Here is a 14,842-nt window from a genome sequence, read left to right as displayed (position 1 = left end):
TTTTTATATAAATCCTTGTAATGAGAAGAATAATCCTATACCCTCGTTTTATCAATAAGATATGTTCCTACGGCGGCAGCACAGCCGGTAAAACTCGTGACTGACTAGGTGTTGAGTTGCCACTATGCAATTAACACCGTCGACGGGGAATTACTTGCATGTTGTCCCAGCGATACGGCTGCGGCGGATTACATCATTTGGCACTGATTGAACTTTAAAAAACAGTAAATAAACCATCCAGGCCTCTGGTACTGTAGTTTTAACACGAGCAAGCTAGCACAATACAATGGTAGTGACATACTCCAAGAACGATTGTCCTTAGCGAAAGATCATCATCAAAATGTTGATAGGTACAGCAATGCTTCTCGGTGATTTAGCGTGATTTCTTATCATTCGATAAGAATCAGCCCCGGGCGGCGCGACTACTACCTCCCCACTAAAACCCGCGTCGAGTCCCGTCTCTTCTATCGTAAACCGGCAGTGAAAGTCAACATCGTAAGTCGGAGTCGATTTCTCGGCGACCTGTTACACATCACTACCTTTCCCATTTCAAGTGGGGTTTCATCACCATCGTCAAACGCAGACGTGATGTCCATTATCGCCGAATACTGAGCCTGACTTGTCATTGCTCCCCACTCGTTGCACGAAATCTGCAGGAAACAGAGCGCATCATGGCTGGCAAAAGCGCCAGCTTCGGCATCGCGCAAGCCCGCGGTAAAGGAGGCAAAGGGATAGGTCTTGGTGGTAAGACCGGGGCGAAGCGACACAGGTAAGCTTACTTGCAGTTTGCAACCATTCCATGGAAGCAGTATAGCTAACAGTCCTGGTAGAAAGGTCCTCCGTGACAACATTCAGGGAATCACAAAAGGATCCATCCGGTACGTCAATCCCTTTTTCTTCCCTTTTTTCTTTTTTTCTTTCATTCTTCAGTAGCTTTACTGGCTGTTAGCTGCCGGTTGCACTAAGAAAGCGGTTCCGTGTACGCGGCGAGACATGCACTGGGCACATACCCATCGCTCCCGTACCCTTTTAATTGGATCTGGCGGATTGTCTAACCTTCGTGTCATAGTCGCCTTGCGCGCCGTGGCGGAGTAAAACGTATCTCCGGCACTATTTACGATGAGGTTCGGAGCGTTCTGAAGACGTTCCTCGAAGGCGTAAAGCTTAATAACCCCCAATATGTATTACACTGATACTGATATTCAATTCTAGGTTCTCAAAGATTGTGTCACATACTGTGAGTATCGTAGAGCGAAGACAGTAACCACCACGGATGTAAGCATTTATTACATATTCGGTATAGTTATAACTGGCGCTAAGACTTTTACAGGTCCTTCATGCACTTAGACGCCTGGGTCGCCCTATCTATGGCTTCGATGATGGCTATAAGATGCCGCAGGCCGGCCCAAAAAAGCGTTGATACGTCGAGATCTTTAGACAGGAACTGGCGAGCTTTGGGCACGATAACATATACGGTCCAAGTGGCAAGGAGGCACTCGCCTGTGCTACGATTATGACGGAACCAATGACAATCAGAAATTGTAGATGGAACTGAGCTCGAAACGCACAGGCAAATGGGCATGATATGGATCCAGCTACTTGAGATACCCTGTATTGTAATGATCATGAACATGGGATGACACTTGGTGAAGTTGTTTCAGAAAGTGCAAAGTGTAAGGCATAACACAGTCCATTGTGATATAATAATATGAATGGCGCAGATAACAATTGACTAACGCCACCGAATTAGCGGGGTATCTTGAACCATAGACTACCTATGACAAACGAGACGTCGGGAGCTACGGCGAGATGGGTGCAAAGACTACTCTGCCCTCGAATAGCAGATTGCTATTGTCATTAACTATAAATCCAACTATATGCTCAAAAGCGAAGGAAATGGGGTATCAACCTCCAGTCATCTAACCAGTGACTAGTATCCAGTGCTTCTAAACCTAACTCTCCTGTACCAACGGCACATATTAACCCAAGCCTATATGTAGCGACAGAAAGATCTACAGATCTATATATCTAGTAGCTCCAGCTCTAGATCTGAACATTGGGGGAAGGTGGGGGAAACCCCCCACCCCCCCCCCCCCCCCCCAAAGGAAGTTACCTCGAGTTGCCTCTCTTGTGTCTTCTCGCCTCTTCCCATTCGGACACGACCTTTTCCAGGGCCTTGGCCGCCCTCTGCTCGTCCTTGCGCATCAGGCCGTTTAGTGCCTCTGGCACCACGACCTCGCTGTTCGCATGCTCCTTGGCAAAGCCAACGGCAGCGTCCCTGCCGCACTTCTCCTTGGTGACCTTGACGGCCTCCTTCAGCAAGTCGGCGCCGACGCCCTTGCCCCTGAAACGCAGCTTGACGGTCCACGCCCGGATGACGCCCTTGCCGCCCCTGAGCGCCGAGGCCCGCGTCCGCTTCTTCCCCGCCGGGTTGGAGCTGGGCTCGAGCCGCAGCATCAGCGCCCCGATGATCTCCCTGCCGAACCGGACGCCAACCACCGTGTCCTCCTCCCCGTCCTCGGCCTGCATCCACTCCCAGCGCATCGACTCAGCCACGCCGATGTATCGCCCGGTTACGTACCGGATGGCGAGCAGGTACGTCATGACGACGCCGCTGTGCAGCATCAGCGCCATACCCAGGTCGCGCTTCACGCGCCAGCTGTACTGGAATGCCACGCCCAGGGCGGCTATGAGGAGAGGCAGCAGGTACGGGTGGAAGACCAGGTGCAGAGAGGTCGTCTGGCGCTGCTGCGCGATGGAGTCGGTCACAAGATTCAGGGCATCGAGCTTGTCGACCTCGTCGATCAGGACACCGCACGACAGCTGAGGAAGATCGTCCGGGACGGGCTCGAGCTTTCGCTCCGGGTTCGAGGGCGCTGGGGAGTCCATGGTAATCAGGGGCAATGGTGAAGGTGGTGGCAGAGTCGATGTCGGTTGCAGGAGAGGCGTAGAAACGGCGCTGGGATTGACGTTGAGGTTTGCGCGAAGGAAAGTGAAGAAAGCTGTGATGAAAGGCTTATTAGTCTTTATTGTATCTCGTGTTGGAGTGTGTCATAGACATTGGCTGCCGTCATCGTCGGTGTCATCTGAGGATGGCGATGCATGAGCCTTGGCGGTATGTGTTATTGTTGCGTGCTCTTTAAAATGCGGCGACAATGGCTACCTAGTGCCTGGGTGCTCAATGGCTTGGATGGCACTCCATTTGCGGACAATATTCAGGCCTGTTACAAAGCGACTTCACGATGTGACTTACACCCCACTATACACGTGCTACCTCGAAGGTGCAGCCAAAAGATGCGATGCGATGTGATGCGACAACGGTATAAGGGAAGCCAAGAAAAGTTTAAAGAGCGAAATCGAGGGAAATCTGGAATACTCACCAGTACTAGTCTTCAATCCAGGCACAACCGAGATATTGATCTTGTCCACCACGTTGTTGTGGCCATAATGACTGAGGTTCAATTCGCGAGGTACCACGTGCGCCATGTCTGCATTGTGTTTGGGCGACCAGCGCTTGCAGTTGTGATGGCAGGACCTTGCAGGAGAAAAGAATTGAAAAGTCGTTGGTAGTGTTGATTTTCAGTGGATATTCAATTTCTATAACTGTAAAAATCCAATAGGTTTTTTCTTTTCTTTTTCCTCTTTTTCTTTCTCTGGTTTTTTTTTTTTTTTTTTTTGTTTATCAAAAGGCTGGCGCAGAGACTTCCAAACGTCCAGGTCCTGGTCCTGGTCCTGGTCCTGGTCCAGGTTGTCCAAGCGTCTGTTTGAGCGGGCTCCAGCAAAAATGTTAATTTAACACTGCCGCGCTTTGGAGGGGCTCGCTGCGTCGAAAGTGCTGCTTCTGGACCCTGGAAAGTCGAACGAAATCTTCCGGATGGCACTTTGAGGCTGAACGCGATTTTAAGTCGTTTTCGAATCGCTTTGTGCGTTTGTCGTTACAGACTTTTTGTGTCTCCAGAAAATATGAGCTGTGCGACGAACGAGTTTCAAAGGAACTGAAGGATGACGACACAGTGAAGGATGCAAGTGGGCGTCCCCGATACAAATGCAACTGGAAAGTAATAGGGGATCCTTGATCGACAATGGAGGGTCTCTTTGAGCACGTTCGAGGTGGATATATGGCAGATCATATTCTTTCGAGACGTTGAGACTAGATTAGGAGCGAAGGAAAAATGGAACCAGCCAGTAACATGTGCCGAGCCATAGATAGGCATGATCAGACTCGCGATATTATGCGTTCTGCTGCCCCCCATATGTGCCCCGAGCGAGAGAAGCCCAAATACCAACACGCCCCCCCCTTAAATTCAATCGCTGTGCCTATCACAGTTGCCAAGGGGAACAAGATGTCATCCTGCAACGCGATCACGCTTTTCTTTCGGATCCGGGGGGCTTCCTGATAAGACTCTTCCAGCCAGACGAATAGCATCGATTAGACGGGCGCCACAAAAGCCAACAGCAGGGAATTGGGTGTTGGCTATCTCTGTACAATGCATTGCTGGCTTCACAAAAAAGTCTACCATCATGTGCTGCACATGGCTTCATCGTGATGATAAAGTCTAGCCTATGATGGGCTCAAGTGTTTTGGACTAGTGATTGACCCATCCAGATGGGTCCAGCTAGTTATTCAGACCGCCGTGAACCATGTGCTCTGATCTGATCTGTACGAGACTAACACGATGCCTGTTTCGGAAGCGGAGACGAGCTTCCAGAGTTCAAGATGAGGTGATTTTTCATACCTTTCCACGGTTCTTCGTGTCTATTCTATGTCGCGGCCGCTTCATGCCCATCCCAGATCGGCCGAAGAGTATTGGTCGGGAAGACGAGACAGGAAGCTTGAACCCAAAGAGCTGACGCATGCCCCCACCTGTTGTCGCCAAGCTGTCTCCATTGCACCACCGTTGGCCCCGTTTCTAAAAAGCTTGGAATAATCTGAGGTGCATGGGAGGAGACCCTAAACCAATCGTCCACTCTTGAAGGTCAACCCAGGTAAATCTGAAACTCGAGATATCTCGCGGGCACCACTTGGGTCAGTCTGGGGATGAGGAGACAGTGAAGATCTGTAAGAGTCTAGACGAAGACATGTGAGCTCGGACATGCATGTTTCGAAACCGACTAGGGTCGACGGGAGTCGCTCAGAACGAGAATTGTTCATTGCAGAATATGAACGACGGGGCACATCATAATGAGGGCATTGCAACAACAACCCAGCTTGGCAACCAATGCATTGCGAATGCTATTGGTGACTGCATTGTAGTGATAAACTCGGGACAGGTTGGGAGGTCCGGCCATGCCGTTTTTTTCTTGAGCGGGCTTGAGTCTGAGTCTTGCCGTTGGTTGGTTCGGGTCCGATAGTGGAAGCTGGACATTAACCTGAACTCTAACGAGATCCTCGGGCTCGGTATATCCTTCGAGTTATGTAATGCCAGCCAATGTTTCGCTACGGGCGGCTGATTCAACCAAGGACGAAATAATCGATCCGTTTACGCGACGGGTCTTGCTCAACAAGAGCACGCGATGCAATGAGCACAACAATTCACCAATTTCCACTGCAGGTAACCGTTTTGTCTGTTGCTCCACCAAATCGATATACAACTCAATCATGAAAGTACTCTGAATGCAACAACACCAACCATTTCTTGAGCGATATCATGACCAAGACTTTACCAACATCGATAGTGCGCCTACCTAATATTGTGCTACAACGGCAGCCCACGATGGGGGCCGGAACGATGATGGGATGTGCTGGATCGCAGCAGGCTCAAAAAGATCTGATTACGGCTCGGTGCCCGCCGTCAAATGAGATCGATAGTATCTGGCAGTCTGGCGAACCAACAATTCATGGTCAAGGGACTGCCGTCCTCGAGCTTTTCAAAAGTCCTACAGATGTGACATGGGCAGGCGATGGTTGTCGCTCCACTTTCATGCTTGGCGCTACTACCATGGGACTGGCAGGACTCCAGTCGCTCCGCGCACCAATCTGAAGCCATATTGCCGTTTGAGGGAAAAGACCACTGGACGATCATCAGCCCTACCGTCGTCTCTAGCCAGGTAGCAATTTCTAAGTTTTTGAGTAAAAAAGACAGGTTCTGATCATCCATTTCGCCCTACCCGTTGCGACTATTTCGTTTGCCATTTCCTCAAAGTAAATGAATGGTTAAGGTGGTCTTGCTATGAATGTGGCACACTACACTTGACTTAAAGCACACAAGCTCAGCTCAATAAGTTTGGAGTAAGGAGTGACTAGTCCCTAAACCTTTGCAAAATCCAGCTCGTTCTTTCACCCATTCGCAAGTGTTTCTCACTCAAACATATCCGCAAACCCAGCCCTTGGACAATGATTATGTCGACATATTGTATCGACTTCGGAAAGTTCCCCAATCATGGATCAGCTCTATCTCCAGCGTTGCACTTTGACGTGTTGTCTCATGGATTTATCCATCCACCGCAAACAATTTCATGCTCTTGGCAGCTTTGGAACCTTTTAGGACATTCGTCAAGGACCGAGTGCAAGCGCCTCCAGAACTGATTGATGATACTCGCCCGCCCATGTCTTTCCCTTCCACATCTGCCTTTCGGTCAGCAATATCTCACTGCGCGCCTGATTGGTGGCTGCGCGAATCAAGTCAGAGAGTCCTTTGTCCTCGAAGCTGGTTTATCCACCTGGCTCTCAGGGCACTTTTGGACCCCGCCGATTCAGCCTTGTTGCCTGTCGTACCTTGCCGAGTAAGATTCCGCCCCCAACCCGTCGGCCTTCGATCCTTCGCAAAGGCCGGCATTGCCAGGTAAGCGACTCTACCAATGAACGTGCGAAGGCCTCCGCAAAAGTCCTACGCCAAGTACCAATGTATCTGGTCAGTCCTAACAGAGGGTGACCTCGTCATCCTCTGGAGGCAGCATGGAAGATGACTTTTCAATAATTCAAAGTTAAGGACGCACGATAGGGCCCGTGTTGATTTGCCACTCTTAATTATACTCGAACCCGTTTGAACTATGTCTTCTTTGTGTTGAGCGCAGACTGCGTATTGCCCTGAACTTTGAATTACAATGGAGTCAAAGAAAGGCTCCGGCACGGTTGAAGTGCGCTCGGCCACCACCGACATTTCAGTATACGATCAAGAAGGTCCAACACCCCGGCGAATGACACAACGCATTCGTGATTCTGTAGAATTGAGAAGGAATTCCGGATCTAGTTTGAGTCCAGAAGTAATAAGGTCGACGACTTCAGTCTCCTGCGTGTGAGCATAGGCCACTTCTCGGCTTAGTGACAGCTGAGCTGACTGAACTCAACAGAACTCGCCAAGCCTCGGAAGATGACTGTGCGAAGCAGAGATTCATTGTTTGGGCTGCTGTCAAACGAAATAGATCAATTCGAATGGCAGCGAGTGACAGATTGAGGTGTCCATTGGTACGATGCGGTGAACAGTTTGGCGATCACGAGACCATGCTTAGGCATCTGAGCCGTTGTCGACATCTTGAGACGGGAGAGTATCTCTGCTATGATTGCATGAGAGTCGAAAGATTCAACGACGGGAAATGCAAGTGCTGTCTTGGTCATCAAACGAAACGAAGGCGAATTATCAACGCAGCGAAGAAGGTCTTCTCAACTCTTGGACATAAACCACGGAGAGCTGGCTCATCTGAAATTGGCCAAGATGAGTTTATGATACCGCCTCCTCCAAGCTATGAGTCTCTCGACATCGAATCGAATCAAGATGAGGATCAAGAGTTGCAGCTTCCTATCGAACCGGAGATCAGCGGTAATCCGATTAGTGAGATGGATGCGCAGACAATGTTCCCCGTTGAGCTCGCGTCTATAAACTACGAACCACAACAGGATATTTCCCAACCGCTCAACGATTTCGATGCTCCGGTTCCAGTGGTGTCCCATTTTGTGACGCCGCCACTACCTGGCCATAGCCTGCAAAATCTTGTGAACAACAACGGGAGCCGACCATCATTAACACTTGATACTCACAATACGGGGCGCCCGAACAAAGTCCCGCGAACAACATTCCTCTCACCAAGTTCTTCATTGCGTTCAAACAACAGTTCGCAGGGTATTATTTCTCCTCTTAGTGCAGCATCAGGGTTATGGGCTAATGAGTCATCCATCGATACGACCCTGGCATCGCCCATCACCCCGTTCAGTTCGGATGCCGAGTCTAGTTCGTTGTCCCGAGAGAATAGCTGCAAATTCCCCAAGGATTTCCGGCTACCGTCTCTACTCTCAAGCTGGAACGATCAGCCATACAAGAGTAGGTCGATTGAACACACGGGTTTGGCTACTTCGGACAGTAGCTTTACTCTAAATAACGTGTCTGAGCTCCCTGGCGACATGCCGCTTAACATGGCGTTGCCCAGAAGCTGGGGTGTTGAGCCACTCACATTCTCTCTTGATCCTAAAGATAACTATTCATGGTCCTCTACTGTCGACACTCAAGTCAATGTCTTGTTTACCGGAAACAACGATGATCCGAACATGGAAAGCGAGGAATTTAATTGCGATGCGCGGACTTTGGTCAGTCATACTTGGGAAACCTTAAAGGAGCAAATGACGTTTTCGATGCCCAATGTTGCGCATATCAACAACTCCCTGGCTCGACAACTCGAGATGTTCTCACCAAAGGATATGATTCTGAGAGGCCTGAAAGGTCTGCAACGCATCTTATGTGGTACAGACCTTAATGACCCTCTCGATTACCTCTGTTTTGTTCATCTGATTTATGCGTTCTCCTTTGTTATCCATGAGGAAGATGTATCGACACGTATTGATGAGCTGTTCAAGCAGGCCCTGGCATATCGAAATTTCTTGCCAGCGCGAGATCGGGATTCTTACTCTGCTTTGGTTACTGCAATCTGGGAACCTAGGGAATTGGAAACCTCTAACAGCCAACTGGGCCGCTCATCAAGCTTGAAAGGAAAAGAGCTAGAATTGCGTGACAATACACCCATTCCTTTTAAATCTGATCCACTAGTCGCTGTGGCCCAGAACTTTTTAGATGGTGAGTTACCCCATTAACAACAACAAATATATTCTTTCATATGACTAGCAAATTCCATTGTTAGTGTAATCTTGAGTCAAGATCCGTGTAGCGGAAGAATACATGCATTGGCTCCTAAGAATCGTAGCTAATTGTAATACAGATCTCGAAACGTCGTTGCTTGGTGGGAATAACACCACACGTCCCCTTGAAACTATGACTTCGGAGCTTTACTCGATTCACATCGCCGAAACGGGGCCAACTACTCAGCTAAACAACGATGCTTTTTCTATCACGGTGAACTACATTATCCAGGTGCTCAGTCAAAAGTTCGGGCCGTTGAGCAAAGACCTTGTACCAAAACTGAGAGCTGTTGGGCAAAAGGTTACCAGTGGCTATGTGACTACGATTCGTTGTCTTGAATTGGAGTTACTCCAAGCCGGGAAAAACGCCCTACCTGCGCTAGAGCTGTTTCAAGATTATATCCCACAAGTCAGAGGTCTCTGTGATCCTATATACAGCCAGCGCGGGTCAAACCCTAGATCAAATTATCAGAGACTCGGAGTCGCTCTGGTCGAGTCTTTGGTACAGAATATCGACGCTCAAACTACACCAGTCATAAATCTTTCAACTTCAGATCAAGTGCATGACAGTACATCGGACTTCAGCCTAGATTTACCAGATGACCCTGATTTTGTGGCAGCATTTTTGAAAGATTTTGACAACAGTGCATTGGCTGGCGAGAATTTTATTGACCCTACAACAACATCACTGGAGCAAACAGATTATGGTTCCAAAAGGGACACATCACACATAATACCCACTGCAACAGGAATCCTAGGGACGGACCATACTACCGTCGATCCCCAAAGTCTAAATCACACGGGCTCCGAGACAGAAAATAGTATTTTAAGCAGGCCAGAGAAGACAATCGCATATGAACACAAAACCATACACCAAAACGACGTGTTCACAGCCGCACCCACCTCTGTGCCATCACAAAAGGAGGAGAGCAGCGCTTCAACACCAGCGGAAGGCAACACCTCAGGACCGAGGACTGAAGCGAATGACTGCTGCGAAATCTGTGGTTACCGCCCCAAGGGCGACCCGCAGTGGTTTAAAGGTTCAATGGCAAAGCACAAGAAATTGCAGCACTCGAAAGAGCCGCCCAAGATCTACAGATGCAAGTTTCCGGGCTGCACTAGCGCCTACAAGAACAGACCGGACAACCTTCGACAGCACCAGATAGAGAAGGATCATTTTGTGGAGGGCGAGGGAAACCAAAAAAGGCCTACAAAAAGAAAGAAGCCGGATGATGATTAAGGATACAGTCGATAGGAAACTCAGGGCTGTGTAGGATTTAATGCATAGCGGGATAATGGGCTGGCGTTGAAGGTGGTTTCATTAAGAGAAAGAAAGATGAAGACATTGGGACAGGTTTTGTATGGGAAGATACCATTTGCATAACTACTTTTAGATTTGGATCTGGGTTAGTCACTAGGATCGCGCACAGGAAGCATACACGCCAGCGTGTTTATATGTGTGTTTTTGATATTCTCAAATGTCCAACCTTCTCAGACACAAATACAGTATTGATTCAATGATTCGTAGTATTTCCCTTCTTGCATCGCCCCGGAATCTTGCATCGCCATAAAGTCTCTTGTCCTGGAGACCTCACACTACCGTTGAACGAACGAGGTCGTACGGAAACCACACACCATTAGAGCTCCGCAGCTTTCTACTTGTAGCTAGAAACTCGGTATCGCAGTCTGAACTCTTGCAGAGTGGAGGCACGTCCCAATTTGGATCACACGTACTGAAGTAGACTTCCAACCCAGACATCGCCGTCTGGATATCGTCGAATCGCAGGATCTGGGTAACCAATCAGCTTCGTAAAGGTCGTTTTGATATAGGAAGTAATCTTGAACCGTACTTCGGCAATGCTCACTATGCTTGTAAGCGTAAAACCCATCGATTAGCCAGTACTCGAACTCGAGTAAACCCCCTCTCTTTGCCGTCAAGAGCTCCCAGCGTAGAAACTGGTCCACTGTCAGTTGAAAAGATCCGAAGAGAAGGCTAGAATAATCTTACTCGGTCAATGAGACGTTGGTAAGCTTGAAGCTCACCAAACCACTGAGGCATGTGTCTAATATCCTTGAGCTTGAACATGACTTTGAGTTTGATCAGGGAGTGCTTCGTCAAAACTTCTAGAAGCTGATCTATCACTCTCTTCCATGTTCGTCCACTGCCACTGCCTTCACCTAAGGCGATACGAATTTCCATGTACCTGATGCTCTCCAGCGTCGGGACGGAAATAAAGGATGTTACCGGCAAGGGGACTGAATGACCCATGAGCCACGGCGGGATATTGTCTAAGACGAAGGTTCGAGTCCGCAGAACACTGAGGGCTTCCCGTGTGATCCGTTTGCAAAGGAGAAAGACGGTCGGCGTCTGGAGCTTGAGACCAGTGTTATTTCTCTTAAATAACAAAGGCCGCTTCCCCTTTATATCATCATGAGAATCGTACTTTCGCTGCTCTTCTTGCGTGTAATAGGAATGAAACAGCTCACGGCAAGTGGGATAGTCGATGCAGTAGTGATATATGATATTCCTCAGCTCCGGGGCCAAACCAAGGAACTGGTATCGCCTACTTCCTGATTCCTCTCGATGATTTTGCTGTGTGATGACATCGATTTGCGACAAGCAATCTGGCAATCCCATAAGATCGAGTCGGGCTTCAGTCCTATCCTTGAACAAGCTGTGGCACGGATGAGGTGCAATGACCTCCAGGGCCGGATCTGATCGCCTGATAGGGTCGCGCTTCCAATACGTGATTCTGTTCTGGCCCCGACGCAAGGTAGTAAGCCAGTCCTGGAACTGTTTATGAATCTCAGGCCTCATACTGTGATAGAAGGCAAAAAGCCGACATTGGTTGGTGGTGGCACAGGTTGTTGTAATGTGTTACCATGAACTCCGGTGTCCTGCTGTTGGCATGCCGGACGGTGATATTTAAGAAGGTTCAGATACCAACCTTCAAATCTCCACGAGTTGAAGAAACCGACCGTATGACAGATACTAAATTTGATGAAAAGAGCCGAATTGATGCTCACTCCTTCAATGTTGGAGCCGGGGCGAACGACTTGTATGCTTGGCCATGCGTGAACGCTGCAGGTCTCTGATGTGTAAAAAAGAAAAGAAAAAGAAATTGTTGGGGCGGGATTACAGGTAGAAAAACTCAAGAGGGCAATGCTGCTAGGGACACTTGATTCACACAGGGTAAGATTGATGTGACGCCTTGCTGTAACTGACTCCAACGTGGTCGACGATGTAAGCAACCCTGATTTTCCTGGCACTAGATTGAAGCAGTTGCAAATCTTCAGAGGGCAGGGACTGACAGCTGTGTAGCTGTATGTGCTACACAAGTATGCAAAGACATCAGCCTCCACCGCGAACGAAGATTGATTTTATGTTGGTTATGATATTGATAGCAAACCTGGTCGGTATTATCTACGATCATATCATATGTTTTGAAAGTCCACGGGTTCTAAGCTGCAATAGAGTTAACCGAAGGTGGGAGTCCATCCAGGCTTGGGGGCGAGATACTGACAGCGATTGTCTCGAAAGAGAGAAGTAACGCGAGATGCAGTCCCCAAGTTTTCTTGAAAAGTGGATTGGACTGGGACGTATGAGACAATGTTATCAAATGGCATGGGAATGGTGTTGTGATGCTTCGTTGTGGTTGAATGCTACAATCGGAGTCGGATATTCCCCGCCGTCTCCCCGTAGTCTAATAGGCTGATTCCAAACGCCACAGTTTGTACAGCGCCCTTGCGCAGCACACCGTGTTCAGCAACCATGTACTTGATCAACTAGATATACCCAACCATCCCGGATAATTTTATATTAGTCTACATGAGGACGGCAAGCGCTAAGAAGATCGAGGAAATGTACAATGTAATTGCTCTATGTTGAGTCAAGAAGCTTTAAGTATTTTGGAGAGTGTTATTGATCATCTCGATCGGAAGGATGATGGGCTTGGACAGCTATTTGCCAGTCTGGCTGAATAGACGGATGTTTCGTATTACGATTACATAGGGATCAGACAGAGATGAGTCGAGTGCACGACAAGCGTAACAGACATATATACCTATACTTGGTATATGTTTTAGGTTGAAAGAATTGTTTGTGAAAGCCAGTTGGATTTAGACCTGTGGGCTCTCGTTCGGGCGAGACCCCGAAAGGCACTGATGGCTTCACACTTTGACAGAAGGCGATGCAGTGATCTGTCAACAACGAACAACTGAATATTTCCATGTCGATATACGCATGTATATACATGTGTATTCAAGTCTTCGCGGCAGCGTTGTTTCAGTAGCCTGAACGTGTCGTGCATTGACATGAATGGACCTGTCAATGCAAGCAAACGGGTGCTCCCCCTGAAGGGTCAACGGGAAGGTTATCCCCAGAACGGCCTACCGCGTCTTGGCTCTTCCCACTCTGCCCACTCTGCCCACTACAAGTATTTATAATTAGGCCACGTCGATGCTGTACACCCCTGGGTCTCATGGATTACATGTGCATACATACCTTAAGCAGGCAACTAACTAATGTTGTCAGCAAGCCTGAGCCCCAGCTGGCCCGCCCCCCCCAAAGCGCGACGATCCCCCCGTTTCGCAGCAAGGCCAGTTTTCTTGCCAAATCCCATTCAGCACACACCCGTGTGAATGATCGCATCGTGATATACAGACGCCTCTCCCTCTCCCACCCTTCATCGCGCCGCCAGCCAGGGTTGCTACGACCATCGCATCCTAGCTCGGGTGTCCGTATCATTGCTCGTAACCTCTGGGTATCCATCATCGTCGTCCATCGTTGTTTCTTGTCCTTTGTTTGCTTCGTTTCTTGTGTGCCCTTGCCTTCCCTTTCCCTCCGGTGCCGAGCATGTCGGCCTTGGGTCAGACCGGGCCCAATGCCCACAACTCGAACTCGCACTCGGTGCCCGGCCTCAGTTTTCCTCAACCCAACGGACTGAGAGGACGCGGCTTTCCTTCATCGCACTCCGCAACGCCTCCCAAACCCTCCCCGACACCCCAACAGCAGCAACACCAGTCCCCATACGGGCCACCTCAGCATTACACCCCCCAGCAGCCGCCTCAGGGCACCTACCCTCCTCCGCTCTTCTCGACAACACCTTCTCCCGTACCCGGAGTTCATAGCCTTCCGAACGGCACTGGCAGACATGCTTCGACCCAGGCTCACACCGCAGCTGCCGTGGCCGCTTCACGCCAGCGCTCCGCTCCTCAACGCCATATGTCGCAGTCACAAACCCAGTTGGCTTATGTGCAGCAGCAGATGAGCCAACAGATCCCCCAGCAGGTGCAGCAGCAAGTACAACAGCAGGTGCCGCAGTCGGTCCAACAGGTCCAGCCGTTGCAACAGACGCACCAGATGCCACAGCAGGTCCAACAGGTTCCCCAGGTCCAGCAGGTCCAGCCGGTACAGTCACAACAGCCTGTCCCGCAGTTCCAACAGCCGCAGCAACTTCACCAGCCGAGCGATCCCAACCTCATGAACCAGGCGCCTCACCCACAAGCACGTCATCAACCTCATCCCCAAACCCATCAGCCGCCGCATCAGCACCCTCACAAGCAGCAACACCAACAGCAGTCACATGCCCAGAACCATCAACAAGCCCCTCAACCCTTGCCTGCCCAAGTCCATCAGCCACACGCACCCCTACAGCCGCAGCCGACACAGCAAATCCCAGTTTCTAGTGCTCCTCCCCAGCCGCAGCCCGAGCCCATTGTTGTTCCGTCTGATGACCACCACAGTACAGAAATGGAGGTTGACAGTCAGGAAGAGGC

General features: G+C 49.6%; 5 protein-coding genes across 5 annotated transcripts; 3 read left to right on the top strand and 2 right to left on the bottom strand.

Annotated features, from left to right (window-relative positions):
* Positions 1 to 248: 248 nt before the first annotated feature.
* On the top strand, positions 249 to 1,780 carry BKA67DRAFT_19981 (histone-fold-containing protein). The gene is made up of 6 exons (XM_046095412.1): positions 249 to 769; positions 831 to 878; positions 1,070 to 1,157; positions 1,213 to 1,275; positions 1,331 to 1,492; positions 1,571 to 1,780. The coding sequence occupies exons 1-5, from the start codon at positions 672 to 674 to the stop codon at positions 1,418 to 1,420; spliced, it is 387 nt and encodes a 128-aa protein (XP_045963745.1). The 5' UTR covers positions 249 to 671; the 3' UTR covers positions 1,421 to 1,492; positions 1,571 to 1,780.
* Positions 1,781 to 2,091: 311 nt separating this feature from the next.
* BKA67DRAFT_545069 (acetyltransferase) lies at positions 2,092 to 3,681 on the bottom strand. Its single transcript, XM_046101309.1, has 2 exons — positions 3,381 to 3,681; positions 2,092 to 3,002 (listed from the first exon to the last, which is right to left on the bottom strand). The coding sequence occupies exons 1-2, from the start codon at positions 3,484 to 3,486 to the stop codon at positions 2,110 to 2,112; spliced, it is 999 nt and encodes a 332-aa protein (XP_045963744.1). The 5' UTR covers positions 3,487 to 3,681; the 3' UTR covers positions 2,092 to 2,109.
* A 1,967-nt stretch (positions 3,682 to 5,648) lies between these two features.
* Positions 5,649 to 5,981, top strand: BKA67DRAFT_529756 (uncharacterized protein; the record flags this gene model as incomplete). The annotated part of the gene is made up of 1 exon (XM_046099124.1): positions 5,649 to 5,981. One exon carries the CDS (start codon positions 5,649 to 5,651, stop codon positions 5,979 to 5,981), a length of 333 nt encoding a protein of 110 aa, XP_045963743.1.
* Positions 5,982 to 6,965: 984 nt separating this feature from the next.
* On the top strand, positions 6,966 to 10,681 carry BKA67DRAFT_19989 (uncharacterized protein). The gene is made up of 3 exons (XM_046095413.1): positions 6,966 to 7,235; positions 7,291 to 9,002; positions 9,145 to 10,681. The coding sequence occupies exons 1-3, from the start codon at positions 7,045 to 7,047 to the stop codon at positions 10,302 to 10,304; spliced, it is 3,063 nt and encodes a 1,020-aa protein (XP_045963742.1). The 5' UTR covers positions 6,966 to 7,044; the 3' UTR covers positions 10,305 to 10,681.
* On the bottom strand, positions 10,510 to 12,136 carry BKA67DRAFT_20272 (uncharacterized protein). The gene is made up of 3 exons (XM_046095431.1): positions 11,073 to 12,136; positions 10,915 to 11,020; positions 10,510 to 10,853 (listed from the first exon to the last, which is right to left on the bottom strand). Exons 1-3 carry the CDS (start codon positions 11,880 to 11,882, stop codon positions 10,789 to 10,791), a joined length of 981 nt encoding a protein of 326 aa, XP_045963741.1. The 5' UTR covers positions 11,883 to 12,136; the 3' UTR covers positions 10,510 to 10,788.
* Between the last annotated feature and the right edge of the window lie 2,706 nt (positions 12,137 to 14,842).

This window comes from Truncatella angustata, assembly GCF_020726525.1.
Source record: "Truncatella angustata strain MPI-SDFR-AT-0073 chromosome Unknown BKA67scaffold_1, whole genome shotgun sequence".
NCBI lineage: Eukaryota > Fungi > Ascomycota > Sordariomycetes > Amphisphaeriales > Sporocadaceae > Truncatella > Truncatella angustata.
Note: the sequence above shows the minus strand (reverse complement) of the source record. Positions and strands in the feature narration are given on the sequence as shown.